At 41.9% G+C, this 16004-nt stretch overlaps 1 protein-coding gene across 1 annotated transcript; it reads right to left on the minus strand.

Moving 5' to 3' along the window:
* Positions 1-11534: 11534 nt before the first annotated feature.
* LOC138881247 (uncharacterized) lies at positions 11535-12719 on the minus strand. The gene has a single exon (XM_070161460.1). The coding sequence runs from the start codon at positions 12717-12719 to the stop codon at positions 11535-11537; it is 1185 nt and encodes a 394-aa protein (XP_070017561.1).
* Positions 12720-16004: the final 3285 nt, after the last annotated feature.

A 16004-nucleotide genomic window follows, 5' to 3' on the forward strand; every position in this document is an offset into this window, starting at 1 on the left:
AAACAAAAAGGAAAAAAAAAAGAGAGCCTTGCGATGCAAATCATCACAGAATCTGGAAATACAAGCCTGAGCAGTTTAAAGGGGTTTCGACATATGAATCAAATCAATGGCGGGACTTCGCAACAGAAACGAAGGCACAACAAAGCAACTGGGAACGATCAAGGTCACCGAACCGACCGTCATTTCCGAACTAACAATTGTTCTTTGTTTGAAAAGTTGAAACAGGGATAATCCAAGACAATCGTGCAAAAAGCAGTTGTCGCCCAGAGAAGAAGGTACATGGGTACAAGAAAAATTTTGGCAATAAGTAATTCACTCGAAAGGTAAGTTCCACGAAACTCCCTTTTATCTTCTACTAAAACAAGAAAATTCAAAAAAAGAGGTCGTTTAGTATTCTCGAACTTTGTCCCCAGCCAGTCAGCATTAGGGTTTTAAACCCTAAACTGATTTTTTTCTATTCAGCCAGCATTAGGGTTTTAAACCCTAAACTGAGCTTTTCCATTCAGTCAGCATTAGGGTTTTAAACTCTAAACTGAATTTTCCATTCAGCCAGCATTAGGGTTTTAAACCCTAAACTGAGCTTTTCCATGCAATCAGCATTAGGGTTTTAAACCCTAAACTGAATTTTTCCTTTAATCAGCATTAGGGTTTTAAACCCTAAACTGAATTTTTCCTTTAGTCAGCATTAGGGTTTTAAACCCTAAACTGAACTTTTTTCCTTTAGTCAGCATTAGGGTTTTAAACCCTAAACTGAACTTTTTTCCATTCAGCCAGCATTAGAGTTTTAAACCCTAAACTGAGCTTTTCCATGCAATCAGCATTAGGGTTTTAAACCCTAAACTGAATTTTCCTTTTAGTCAGCATTAGGGTTTTAAACCCTAAACTGAACTTTTTTCATTCAGCCAGCATTAGGGTTTTAAACCCTAAACTGAGCTTTTCCATGCAATCAGCATTAGGGTTTTAAACCCTAAACTGAATTTTTCCTTTAGTCAGCATTAGGGTTTTAAACCCTAAACTGAACTTTTTTCCATTCAGCCAGCATTAGGGTTTTAAACCCTAAACTGAGCTTTTCCATGCAATCAGCATTAGGGTTTTAAACCCTAAACTGAATTTTTCCTTTAGTCAGCATTAAGGTTTTAAACCCTAAACTGAACTTTTTTCCATTCAGCCAGCATTAGGGTTTTAAACCCTAAACTGAGCTTTTCCATGCAATCAGCATTAGGGTTTTAAACCCTAAACTGAATTTTCCCTTCAGTCAGCATTAGGGTTTTAAACCCTAAACTGAACTTTTCCTTTAGTCAGCATTAGGGTTTTAAACCCTAAACTGAACTTTTTCCTTTCAGTCAGCATTAGGGTTTTAAACCCTAAACTGAATTTTCCCTTTAGTCAGCATTAGGGTTTTAAACCCTAAACTGAACTTTTTTCATTCAGCCAGCATTAGGGTTTTAAACCCTAAACTGAGCTTTTCCATGCAGTCAGCATTAGGGTTTTAAAACCCTAAACTGAATTTTCCCTTTAGTCAGCATTAGGGTTTTAAACCCTAAACTGAACTTTTCCTTTAGTCAGCATTAGGGTTTTAAACCCTAAACTGAACTTTTTCCTTTTAGTCAGCATTAGGGTTTTAAACCCTAAACTGAACTTTTTCCTTTCAGTCAGCATTAGGGTTTTAAACCCTAAACTGAATTTTCCCTTTAGTCAGCATTAGGGTTTTAAACCCTAAACTGAACTTTTTCCATTTAGTCAGCATTAGGGTTTTAAACCCTAAACTGAATTTTTCCTTTCAGTCAGCATTAGGGTTTTAAACCCTAAACTGAACTTTTCCATTCAGTCAGCATTAGGGTTTTAAACCCTAAACTGAACGTTTTCATTCAGTCAGCATTAGGGTTTTAAACCCTAAACTGAGTTTTTCCTTTCAGTCAGCATTAGGGTTTTAAACCCTAAACTGAACTTTTCAACCAGTCAGCATTAGGGTTTTAAACCCTAAACTGAACTTCTTTCAGCCAGCACTAGGGTTTTAAACCCTAAACTGAACTTTTCCAATCAGTCAGCATTAGGGTTTTAAACCCTAAACTGAACTTTTTCCTTTAATCAGCATTAGGGTTTTAAACCCTAAACTGAACTTTTCCTTTAGTTAGCATTAGGGTTTTAAACCCTAAAGTGAATTTTTCCTTTGGTCAGCATTAGGGTTTTAAACCCTAAACTGAACTTTTCCCAGTTGGTCAGTATTAGAGTTTCAACTCTAAACTGAACCTTTCCCCAGCTAGTCGATATTAGGGCTCCAACCCTGAACTGAGCATGCATATGCTCTTTCATCAATTTTATGAACTTCCTGGCGAATAATTCACGAAATTTTCCTAGTGAAACTGGGGCAGAAAATTTCGTTCATTTGTTTTTCCCGCAGGTCTAACCTCGAGCCACACAGATCGAAACGACCCACAAGATGAGTCTCAACTCAGAATCTAAGGAAAAAAAAAAGAAGATGTCCCGAGATATCGGAGTAAATGGAAGGCAGATTGACTCCAACATTTGATTAAGGTCCTGAACCCTGCCAATCGCGTCTCACTCAGTATCCCAGAGATTAAACAAGTCGCCGCAACTCGCAAGCATCAAGATCCAGATCGGAGCCTACAAGCAGAATCAGCTAAGACCCAAGATCAAGTCGCAAAAGAATCATAGATAGGAATCTTGTAACTAGCAATTGACATGCATATAAGTAGTTAGTTCAGTTTCCAATTTTCCTTTGGTTGTAATAAGGCGGTCAGTGACGCAGCAGTGACAACAGCAACAACAGTAACAGCAAGCATTGCAATCCCATGGTAGTCCCAGCTACCAAAACTTCCCGAACTACATTGACCTGATTCCTGTTTAGCCCAGGATATGTAGGAAATCTTTGAAGCAAGATTCGGTCAGATCTTTCAAAAAACATGCTTCATACGGAGTAGTCCATAGGCAAAAATCGCTCATACACGCTCACTTTATCTTTGCACGAAAACTCTTCGTGTTTCCGAACAAAGAGGGGCAGCTGTGAGCACGTGATTTTTGTTTCGCGCGACAATCGCTCCAAAAGAAATAAAAAATAATAACAATTGGTCCTGCTGTACAATTTTTGGATTTTTACATGGCACTTTGTTAATTATTTACGATTTTTGCCCATTTTATTTTATTAAAACAAAATACAAAAAATGTATGTGTCATGCGTAATCTGAACCGTAACACGGTTGTTAAATAGAAAATCATAAATAGGCATCTTTGTCCGTGATTTTGTTTTTGTTTGATTTTACCTGTTTTAAAATATTTTAATGTGTGTGCAATTAATTGTATTAAGTGTTTATTTAATTTTAATTTGATTTACTTAGGTTTTTTTTTAATTAAAAAATAAAGAAGAAAATAAAATAATAATAAAAACCCTTCTTTTTTTTCGGACTTGGGCCAATTTTAAACAAATTGGCCCAAACAAACTCAGCCCAAAACCAGGCTTGCCCTGTCCGTGTCCAGCTGACACCAAGGACGTCCAAACGACGTCGTAATGGTTGAGTCTGATCTGAGCCGTTGATCTCTGAATGATCAACGGCCAAGATCACCTCCTCACAACCCATGATGAACCCGACCCATTTCCAACCGGACCAACCCAAACCCCCTTTGGATGAAACGACACCGTTTCCCCTAAGCCTTCATATCCAAGCCATTGATTTCAATTGATCCGACGGCTGAGATCAACCCACCATTCCATATATAAGCCCCTTACCATACCCTGCCCCCCCTATCCGATACCCCAGCCTTCGTCCTCACCAAACCCTTCCCCTTCAAACCCTAGCCGCCCCCATCTCCCTTCACTAGAAACCCGGCGGCATGGACGCCGGTGACCCTACCTTTAACACCATAGATGCTCCTCACCGTCCTGAACCCAAATCCACCAACCACACACCTAGAATCCCATCCCACCTTCTCGAATCTTCATTTGAAGATTCGAGTCAAAACTCGATCTACCCCGATCTACCCTAAATTCATACCAGGCAGTCCCCGGACCCCCTCGTGACCAAACCATGCTTGGTTTGGTCCGAATCTGACCAGGGAAGCACGAATCCCGGATCTAATTTTTTGAAACTTTAAAGGTCCTCGTCGATGGTCCGTGTTTTGTTCAAACCAAAAGATTAAGGTCTAATGGACCTTAATCGAAGTGTTTCTCATCTGAGAAACACTTCGATTAAAGTCCGTTCAGCTTTAAGAAGGTCTGTTCAAATCCAAGTTCAGATTTTTTGATTTTTCGGGTTTTAAGGTGAGTTTGTTTTCTTTTCTTTATTTGTTTTAATCCGTGTGATTGTTCTAAAAGCTGTTCATGTTTAGTGAAATCTTTTTTGTTTTGAGTTTTATTAACTGTATCCTGTCCACCTTGCCCGAGCCTTTGTGTTTGATTGTTTCTTTCTTCTACTTGTTACTGATAATGTGTATATGTGTATGTGCTGTGCGAATAATTGAGCTTCAAATTTGAACTGATTAACTGATTCCTCGAGTGCAATTCTGCTTAGTCAGTATAATTCAAATCATGTGCTTGATGCTTTTAAATGTCTGATTTTGGCTACGATTGTACCTGTTATGATTAATATAGTCGAGTCGACATATGTCGTCAATTAGTTTTAACTATCTAAACAATAACAAATCGATTTACTTCTGCTAAGCATTTGTTTGAATCAATTAGGAACTAAGTTTGTATACTTATAGTGTTTAATTTGAATTAGAAATGTAAAAGGAATGTTTTGTTTAAAGTTCTGAATTGGAGGGCATGTGCACTTGTGCACAACATGTGCATTTGTGCACCACAGGTGCATTTGTGCACAGCCTGGTTCCTGCATAAAAGGCTTTTGATTTAAAAATGGTTTGACAGCATATGCTGTCAGATATATTCTGCTGCCCATACTTTGCTTTAGTTTCAAAAATAATAAACCTTACTAAAAGTGAAGTCTGCCAGGGAATGTGATGGGGTTCTAATATTAAATAGCTAAGTGGAACTGGAAAGGGACAACATATGGGAGGGGTATTTGATGGTCTAAACAGGCTGTTAAAGGGCTAAGTTTAAGGCTTATAAAAGGAGGGGGATAATACACAGAAAAGGGGAGAAAAGAAGGAAAAGGATTTTCGGATATACACACACACACACGAGATAGACATAGAGACAGAGGGAATTGTGAAGAAAAGATAGAAGACATCGGATAGAGATTGGAGAGGAGAGAGCTGAAATACATACATATTAAAACACACATACAGACAGAGAGAACTAGAAAAGATTTCTTTTGATAACTTCAGCATAATTTCAAAACTGAAGATTGACATTAGATTTTGAAAAGAAAGGAGATAGGGAGAGGGATATCACAAAAATCAGAAGCTGTTTTCTTCCTACTGTTTGTTCGATTCCCAGTTTGCTTAACCTGTTCAAATAAGTACTGATTTCCTCCCAAGTATCAGCTAGGTTTTTGTTTGTTTGGTTCGTATTGGTTCGCTTTCTCTTGGAATTGGATCGTCTGAATTCTGAGTCCACTCCCTTGCTTATTGCTGTCATTTTGCTTCCTCTTCCCATTGGCTATAACTGCATCTTGCACTGGGATTTTGGTTACCTGCTGTTACTGCTGCTGCACTTGTTTGCCATTGTTACTCTGCTGACTTCCCTTTTTTCTTCAATTGTCAAGCATTTCCAGGTACACAACTTCTGAAACCATATGTTGTTGAAAGTTTGAAGTTGAAGCAGAAATAAAGAAACGAATGTCTGTTTATGTTATAATACTTGTGTTCAAAAATAGGTTGAATGTTAGTTTGGCCTGTATTTGTTTAAATGCAAACTGTAAATACTCTGTATAAACTAATATACATTCTAAGTTGAGACAAACAATTAGATAACATTTGTTTGTTAGATCAGATGTGTTTTGAGGTATACAACCGTTAGTTTTGTTTCAGTTGTGACATCATAACATAGGATCTTAGCAAGCATGCGTATGTATTTTAGCCTAGATCTCTGAACTATCGAATCTGCTACGTTCAGTTTCATTTGACTTCAAGATAAGTGTACTCCAAACTAATTCCCATGCATGCATTACGTTAACAGGGTGATAATGTACACCAACCCTTTTGTTAGATCACTTGCTTCTATATAGTTTTGATATGAGCTTCAATATAGATTCATTGTTTCGGAATAATGCGATGACTTTCGAGGAAAACTAATAGGCATTCTCAAATCCAATTAATAGTAGTTTTTCTTAATAAGTAGCCGATTTCATTCATCAAGCCTAATTATAAAGTTCAAAATTTAAGGTTTGTTTAATGTTAAACTTAGTATGAGTTATTTGTCGCTTGCAATCTCTCCTATCAAATTAACAAAGCTTATTCACTCTTTGAAGACGAGGCATGAAATAATTTTCACCTCATAAACAACCAATCAGGCAATCAAGCAAAATTCGGATTCGTCACATATAGTAGAGATTTGGTATGTTAGTTTGCTTAAATAAGTAAGTTTGGTATTTTCTCTTTTATTTTTTTAGAGACAAATGTAATAGAAATGTAGTCGCTTCAGGATATCCTTTTTCTAAAATAATGAGACGAGCCTCGTCAAGTAAGAATGCGAATTGCGGGGCCCTCAATAACTAACCATAATAAATATTTAGAATCCAGGACAGGCCGTTTAGTGAATCTCACGGCCTTATCCAAAAAATAATAACGCGTTAGACCTTTTAGGCATGGTTTAATCAAATTATATTCTTAAACACGGGTGCACATTTATGTGACCCAAATTCAAATCTCAACGGAGTCGAAATGTGTTAACAACTACGGGTGCATTGATTGTGACGTGGTTCGAGATGCATTTTCACGACGTTGCAATTCTATAAAAATAAATGATAATAATAAAAGCGGTTTAAACTTAATAAAAGCACATAAGTCACAACATGTATTTAAATCAGATATTTAGCCATTATAACAATTTAAGCGACCGTGCTAGAACCACGGGATTCGAGGGTGCCTAACACCTTCCCTCGGGTCAACAGAATTCCTTACTTAGAATTTCTGGTTCGCAGACTTCATTTGGAAAAGTCGAAAATTTCCTCGATTTGGGATTCAAGATAAACCGGTGACTTGGGACACCAAAAGCCAAACCTTTCCCAAGTGGCGACTCTGAATTAAATAAATAATCTCATTTCGAATATTGTCACTTAAATTGGAAAAACTCCCTCGCGCATTTAACCCTTCGGGGCGGGCGCGCAAAAAGGAGGTGTGACAGTAACTAGTTCCACTATTAATATCAAAGCTAAGGCGCGAAAATAGGTAAAATGACCAAAATGCCCCTCAGGCCAACGTCTCAGAATCGAATAAAATTTACATTTCCAGAAACCTCGTACTCTCACGAGTCTAACCATACCAAATTTATCCAATTCTGACACCATTTGGTCCTTCAAATCTTCATTTTATATTTTTGAAAGATTCCACAATTTTCTTCCCAAGTTCTATCTCAAATCACTAATTAAATGATGAATTCAATGGTATATTCATGTATTCTAACCAAATCTGAGTTAGAATCACTTACCCCCACCAATTTCTTGAAAAACCTTCGAAAAATCGCCAAAATCCGAGCTCTATAGGTCAAAATATCAAATAAAACCCAAAACCTCGTATTTATAGAGTACCCCTCGGATTCCGACAGTGCTGACCGCACAAAAATGACCGCGGTCCGTGCCCAGGGAGTGCTGACCGCACAAAAATGGTCGTGGCCGCGCAGCAATTTGACTGCAGTGACAGGCTTCACTATTTAGGCTGTAACTTTCTCTACAAATGTCCAAATGCTTATTATAATATGTTTCTGAAAACTAGATTCAAAGTTCTACAACTTTCATTTTTGAATCACCTCAAAATTCCGTGTTGATCAAAAGATATGAGCTTTTGAAGTAGAACCAGCAGCCTGCAGATCTTCCCGGGCGCGCCCAGCGCGAAAAGGAGCGAGGTTCGCGTCTCCACTGCTGCCACCTCCATTTTTCTAAGTTCCGGGGTGTCCGTACTTGCTCAAAACTCACCCGAAACACACCCGAGGCCCCCGAACCTCAACCAAAAGCACCAACGCATCCTAAAACATTATGCAAACTTGTTCCAATCATTAAAACACCTCGACTAACACTAAAATCATCGAAATACATCAACTTCAAGCCTAAGTTCTTTAAGAAACTTCAAAACACACATTCAATCAAAAACCCGACTAAAACATGTTCGAATGACTTGAAATTTTGCACGCATATCCTAAATCATCTAACGAAGCTACAGAAACTTCCGGAATTTCGTTCCGACCCTTGGATCAAAATTTAACCTATCAACCAGAATTTGTCAAAATACTAACTTTCGGCATTTATAGCCTAAATGAGCTACGGACTTCCAGAATATATTCCGAACACGCTCCCAACCCCGAAATCACCTAACGGAGCTAACGGAACCATCAGATTTCCATTCCGAGGCCATCTTCACACTGTTCCGATTACAGACCATTTTTCAACACTTAAGCTCTTATTTAGGGACTAAGTGTCCCAAAACACTCCGAATCCCAACACCGAATGTCCCGGCAAACCAGAATAGCAGAAATGAACTTAGGGGAAACAGTTAATGGGGAAACGGGGCATAAATTCCAAAGACGATAGGTTGGGTCGTCACATCCTCCTACACTTAAACATTCGTTCGTCCTCGAACGAGCATATAGAACATACCTGAAGTAGCAAAAAGATGAGGGTATCGGCTGGGTATATCCCGCTTGGTCTCCCAAGTCGCCTCCTTGGCCGGCTGACCCCGCCACTGAACCTTTTTACTGAAGCTATATCCTTTGACCTGAGCTTTCGGACTTGCCTGTCTAATATTGCCACTGGCTCCTCAACATAGGACAAGTTATTGTCCAGCTGGACTGAAGTGAACTCCAACACGTGAGACGGGTCACCGTGATACCTCTGAAGCATCGAGACATGGAATACCGGATGAACCCCGGCCAAACTGGGAGGTAAGGCAAGCTCATAAGCAACGTTTCCAATCTGCTTCAGAATCTCAAATGGACCAATGAACCTCGGGCTCAACTTCCCTTTCTTTCCAAACCTCATGACGCCTTTCATAGGCGAGACCCGAAGCAAAACCCGCTCACCAACCATAAAGGAAACATCACGAACCTTCCGGTCCGCGTAACTCTTCTGTCTGGACTGGGCCATACGGAGTCTATCCTGAATCACCTTAACCTTCTCGACCGCATCCTGAACCAAATCAGTGCCCAATAACCTGGCCTCACCCGGCTCGAACCAACCCACCGAGATATGCATCTCCTACCATATAGGGCCTCATACGGCGCCATCTGAATACTAGACTGATACCTGTTGTTGTACGCAAACTCAGCCAATGTCAAGAACTGATCCCAAGATCCTCTAAACTCAATCACGCACGCACGGAGCATATCCTCAAGAATCTGAATAGTGCGCTCGGACTGTCCGTCCGTCTGAGGGTGAAAAGCTGTACTCATAGTCACCCGGGTACCCAACTCGTGCGGGACGGCCTTCCAGAACCGTGATGTAAACACTGAACCCCTGTCTGAGATGATAGAAACTGGAATGCCGTGCAGACGGACAATCTCCCTGATATAAATCCCTGCTAACCGCTCCGCTGAGTAAGAAGTACATACTGGAATGAAATGAGCGGACTTGGTCAGCCGATCCACAACAACCCAAATAGAATCAAACTTCCTCGCCGTCAGAGGGAGACCAGTCACAAAATCCATAGTGATCTTCTCCCATTTCCACTCCGGAATCTCCATCTGCTGGAGTAACCCTCCCGGTCTCTGGTGCTCAGCCTTTACCTGCTGACAATTGAGGCATCTAGCTACAAACTCTACTATATCCTTCTTCATCCGCCTCCACCAGTAATGCTGCCTCAGATCCTGATACATCTTCGCGGCACCCAGATGGATGGAGTACTGCGAGCTATGGGCCTCGGTCAATATCAACTCCCGAATATCATCCACATCGGGTACACAGATACGACCCTACATCCTCAATACCCCGTCATCTCCAATAGTCACATTCCTAGCATCGCCATGCTGAACTGTGTCCCTGAGGACAAGCAAATGAGGGTCATCATACTGCCGCTCCCTGATACGATCAAACAATGAGGACCGAGAAACCACACAGGCTAGAACCCGACTAGGCTCCGAAAGGTCCAATCTCACGAACCGACTGGCTAAAGCCTGAACATCCATCGCCATGGGCCTCTCTGAAGCTGGTAAATATGCCAAACTCCCCAAACTCTCCGCCCGGCGACTCAAAGCATTGGCTACCACATTGGCCTTGCCCGGGTGATATAGAATAGTGATATCATAATCCTTCAGTAGCTCCAACCACCTCCTCTGGCGCAAGTTCAGATCCTTCTGCTTGAACAGGTGCTGTAAACTCTGATGATCCGTGTAAATCTCACAAGGCAAGCCATACAAATAATGTCGCCAGATCTTCAAGGCATGAACAATAACAGCTAACTCAAGGTCATGGACATGATAGTTCTTTTCATATACCTTCAACTGTCTGGACGCGTAGGCAATCACCTTACCGTCCTGCATCAACACCGCTCCCAGTCCAACTCGTGAGGCATCACAATAAACCGTATAGGACCCCGAACCAGTAGGCAAAATCAGAATAGGGGCTAAAGTCAAGGCCGTCTTGAGCTTTTGGAAGCTCGCCTCACACTCGTCTGACCACTGAAAAGGAGCACCCTTCTGGTTCAATCTAGTCATAGGGGCTGCAATCGATGAGAACCCCTCCACAAAACGACGGTAATACCCCGCCAGGCCAAGGAAACTACGGATCTCAGTAGATGAGGAGGGGCCAACTCTGCACGGCCTCCACCTTCTTTGGATCTACCCGAATGCCCTCACTCGATACCACGTGGCCTAGGAACGCCACAGAACTCAACCAAAACTCACATTTTGAGAACTTTGATTATAATTTCTTCTCCCTCAGGGTCTGAAGCACTGTCCTCAGGTGCTGCTCATGATCTTCCCGACTCCGGGAGTATGCAAGAATATCATCTATAAAAACAATGACAAACGAGTCGAGATAGGGCCTGAATACACTGTGCATCAAATGCATAAAAGCTGCTGGAGCGTTGGTCAGCCCAAATGACATGACAAGGAATTTGTAATGATCATACCGAGTCCTGAAAGCAGTCTTCGGGATATCCGGCTCCCGAATCTTTAGCTGGTGATAGCCTGAGCACAAATCAATCTTAGAAAACACCTGTGCGCCCTGAAGTTGGTCAAATAGATCATCAATACGAGACAAAGGATATCGGTTCTTCACTGTAACCTTGTTCAACTGACGATAATCGATACACATGCGCATAGAACCATCCTTTTTCTTTACGAACAAGACAGGAGCACCCCACGGTGAAACACTGGGTCGAATAAAACCCTTATCAGGCAATTCCTGTAACTGATCCTTCAACTCCTTCAACTCAGGAGGATCCATACGGTAAAGAGGAATAGATATGGGCTAAGTGCCCTGCAACAAATCAATACCAAAATCAATGTCCCGATCGGGCGGCATGCCCGAAACGTCAGCTGGAAACACATCGGGGAAATCTCGTACTACTGGGACAGAGTCAACAGAAGGGGTATCAGCACTGACATCTCCCACATAAGCTAAATACGCGGCGCACCCCTTCTCAACCATACACTGAGCCTTAAGAAAAGATATAACTCTACTGGGAGTGTGATCAAAAGTACCACTCCACTCAATACGGGGAATACCTGGCATAGCCAGCGTCACAGTCTTAGCGTGACAATCAAGAATAGCATACTGGGACGACAACCAGTCCATGCCCAAGATAATATCGAAATCAACCATATCAAGTAATAAAAGATCTGCCCTGGTCTCAAAACCACGAATAGTAACCAAACATGACCGATATACGTGGTCCACAACAAGGGAATCTCCCACGGGAGTAGAAACATAAACAGGAGAGCTCAAAGTCTCTCGGGATGTACCCAAATACGGAGCAAAATAAGATGACACATAAGAATAAGTAGAGCCTGGATCGAATAGAACCGATGCCTCTCTGTGACTAACTAATATAATACCTGTGATAACAGAATCATAGGCGACAGCCTCGGCACGATCAGGAATGGCATAAAATCTGGCCCGGCCCCTCCCTCGAGGGCGACCTCTATCTTCCCGATCTCCGCCCATGACTGGCTGGTTAGGTGGGGTGGCAGCTGGAGCTGGAACAATGGCCTGAGAATCCCGCTGGGTATGCTGCTGCTGAGACTGATGTGGAGGTGCACTCCTCCCAAGCCCAGGGCAATCCCTCACTATATGGCGGGTATCCCCGCAATCATAACAGGCTCTGGGAGGGCGCGGTAGCTGTGACTGACTGGGCCCACCCCTGCTAGACTGACCTCTGGAGGTACCCCGTACAGGAGGCGCACTAGAAACCGGAGGTGCATAATAAGGCTCCTGAGATTTTGGATGAGCTGGAGTACTGTTGGGTGAAAGAAGAGCTGAGTGAACTGGGCAACCCATATAGCCCCTACCATGGCATCCTGCTCCTGAAGTACGGGTACCAGAGAAATGACCCAAATCTCGAGACCTCTTGGCCTCTCTCTCCTCTCGCTCTCTGGCCTGCATACCCTCTATCCTCCTAGCTATGCTTACTACCTGCTGATAGGGTATATCCATCTCCAACTCTCACGCCATGCCAGACTTGATGGAAGGAATAAGGCCCTCAATAAACCTGTGAACCCTCTCACGAACAGTAGCCACCAAAGCAGGCGCATGCCTGGACAACCTAGTATAGCGAATGGCATACTCAGAGACAGTCATAGGGCGCTGGCGCAAATGCTCAAACTCCACGCGCCATGCATCTCGGAGGCTCTAGGGAACAAACTCCCTCTGAAACATATCTGAAAACTGAGTCCAAGTCAGGGAGGCAGCCTCGTCCGAACTGTCTAACTCAAAGGTGCGCCACCAGTCATCGTCAGTAGCTAGACCGCTGAAAATAGGAGGGTCATACTTCTTGAACCTCTCTAATCTATGCTGCTCATCCTCTAAAGCAGGTGCCCCATCCTCGGGCTAAACTGGTACCGCAGGCTGGACATGAATAATATCTGAAATATGTCCCATATGCACCCTCTGCTCTGGAGTGCGGGCTGCGGGAGTCTGGGCTCCTCCCCCGGCCTGGGACGTGGCTGCGGGAAGTGGAAGTAACCCTGCCTGGGACAGCGTAGTATACATGCTCATAAATTGCGCCAATGCCTCCTAAACAGCTGGAGTAGTGGCGGCTGTGGGCGTTTCCGGTGCTTGAGTCCTGGCTGGATCCGCTGGTGGTACCTCGGCGGCTGCTCGCGCAGGTGCCCTGGCTGCACCCCACGCGCGTCCACGACCCCTGCCCCGGCCCCTGCCTCTAGCGGCTGCAGGAGGGGGTGCGGGTGCCTGATCGTCCCGGGTCATGCGTGTCCTCACCATCTGTGAGAGAATAGAAGACAGGAGTTTAGAATCGATGTCAAAAACATAGCACGACAAAGAATTCAATGAAGTGAAGATTTTTCCTAAACAGTTACATAGCCTCTCGTAGATAAGTACAGACGTCTCCGTACTGATCAGCGAGACTCTAATAAACCGGCCTGTGTCCCGTGACTCCTATGACCCTAGAGCTCTGATACCAACTTGTCACGACCCTGGTTCACCAATTGTGAACCTGTCATGACGGCACCCAGTCTTCGCGACTAGGTAAGCCTAACACATTGCGGAATTTAACAGTTCAAAATAAAAACAGTAAACAAACACTAAATAGAAAAGGAAGTGTATAACGATGCCGCTTGGCACATACATTGAATACACAACTCCTAAAAGTAACATCCCAAAACCCGGAATCCCACGGGCAACACAGGTTACAAGAAGTCTAACACTGCTCTAGTCACCAGAATTTGTCTAATACAAAGAGAGGAATCGAAATAACAGCTAACAACTAGGGATGGAATGAGAAGGAGACTTTGCGGATCTGCGAACGTAGCAGATGTATACCTTAAGTCTCCAATAATGCTCCCTGACAGCTACTGGCGGTATGCCTGCTCAGATGTACCTGGATCTGCACAACAAAAGTATGCAGAATAGTAACATGAGTACACCACAGCGGTACTCAGTAAGTGCCAAGCCTAACCTCGGTTGGGTAGTGACGAGGAAGGTCGGGGCCCTACCGAGGTTATAAAAAAAATAAAGATGTTAGGATAAGATAAGCAGTGCAATTGAGAATAAGCATAGGGGAATACTCGATATAGGATGGCCCAACCTAGTATAAAAATTTATACATGTGATATACGGGCCTATAAGGCCAACATGATCATTTGTAAACCCAAAATATAGGCCGGAAAGGCCACATAAGCATTAGTATATATGGAATCTGTGTACAAGCCTCTAAGAGTACACACTTAACATAAAGGTCGGGACAGGGCTTGCCATGCCAAATAATATGTGTCTAAATCATACTGACCAAACAAGCAACTCTGGAGCAAATGGAGCGCACCAACATCTTCCACTGAGCTGATAGCCTACTTGGAGGAATCTCGACCTATCTATCGGGACCTGCATGCATGAAACGCAGCGTCCCCAGGCCAAAAGGATGTTAGTACAAATAACGTACCGAGTATGTAAGGCATATAAATAAGTACATAAAAGACATGGAAGAAATATAGAGTAAATGACTCAACCTATAAGTCTGGATAACTCTGTAAATCATGAAATACTTATAGTGTCATGCATATGCATATGAATGTCATATCGTGCATAAGTGCATGTGTTCATAACATCATCAAGCCCCTGAGGGCATCCCATTATATCATCTCGATCACTGTGGGCAAAATTATCAACGTATACCAACTGATCAGGTGGTGGTGCGTATATAACGCCGTAACCTTTTTCCATATCCCCCATATATATATATACGTATATATAACGCCATCTGGTCATGGGTCAATGTACATGTATAAATTAATGAAATGCATGAAAATATGTTAATAATCTTAATATTTCTTTTGGATAAACTTTATCAACTACGTATTATTGTGAGACCCATGAACAGAAGATATACTAATATGTCACATGGGGAATCAAGAACACAGAGACCCCTAGTATTTTTATGAATAAAGTCGTTTATAAAAACTGTGCGTTTGCTCGTTTTTTCTATATAATTTTGATCATGCCAAAAAGAAAGAAGGGATAGCCTTAACATACCTGGAGTAGGGAAAAATCCATATGATATTCTTGGAAAATGTTGCACCGTTCTCCTTTAGAATCGCAAAATATCACGTTGCTAAAGTGCTAAGAAATCTCTTTGGAATTTTTGTGTTTCAAGAAGTCTTGTTGGGTTGAAGCTACGTTCATTTTGAAATTACTTACTTTATATAAGTGAGAGTTGGAATGGATTTCACTAGTTGTAAATCATATTCTTTGTAGTCTTTTGCCTATACAACTTAGTGAGTAAGTAAAAGTTTGATTTTCTTTGTTGTGGAGTTTACTGATGGAAGCTAACGTCCCTTTTGAAATGTTTGTAATAGGGAGAAGATTATAAGATTACCTTTTGATTATTTTAAGGCCAAATAAAGCAAAAATGTAAATTTTCTAAGTAGGTAATAGTCACTTGTGTATATCACCTTAGCTTTCCACCTTTCAATTTGACTTATGAGTCATTTAGGTTGAAAGGTGGGCTGCCACATAGTCAATTTTTAATCCTATCCAATAATTCTCCAATTAATTGGATAATACCCCACTACCCAATAATTAACTAATTTTTCATATAATTAAAAATTATCTCAACTTACTTAACTCACTTTTAACACACTTTATATACCTTACTATCATGATCATGTGGTACCTTGTATGGTACTAGTCCATAAGTGCCGGGTATTTTAGCTCGGGCCATATTTTATCCCAAAATGACAAACTTCAACTAAATTCATTTTCTTCGAT

The sequence above is a fragment of the Nicotiana sylvestris genome, chromosome 11, assembly GCF_000393655.2.
Source record: "Nicotiana sylvestris chromosome 11, ASM39365v2, whole genome shotgun sequence".
NCBI classification, from domain to species: Eukaryota; Viridiplantae; Streptophyta; class Magnoliopsida; order Solanales; family Solanaceae; genus Nicotiana; species Nicotiana sylvestris.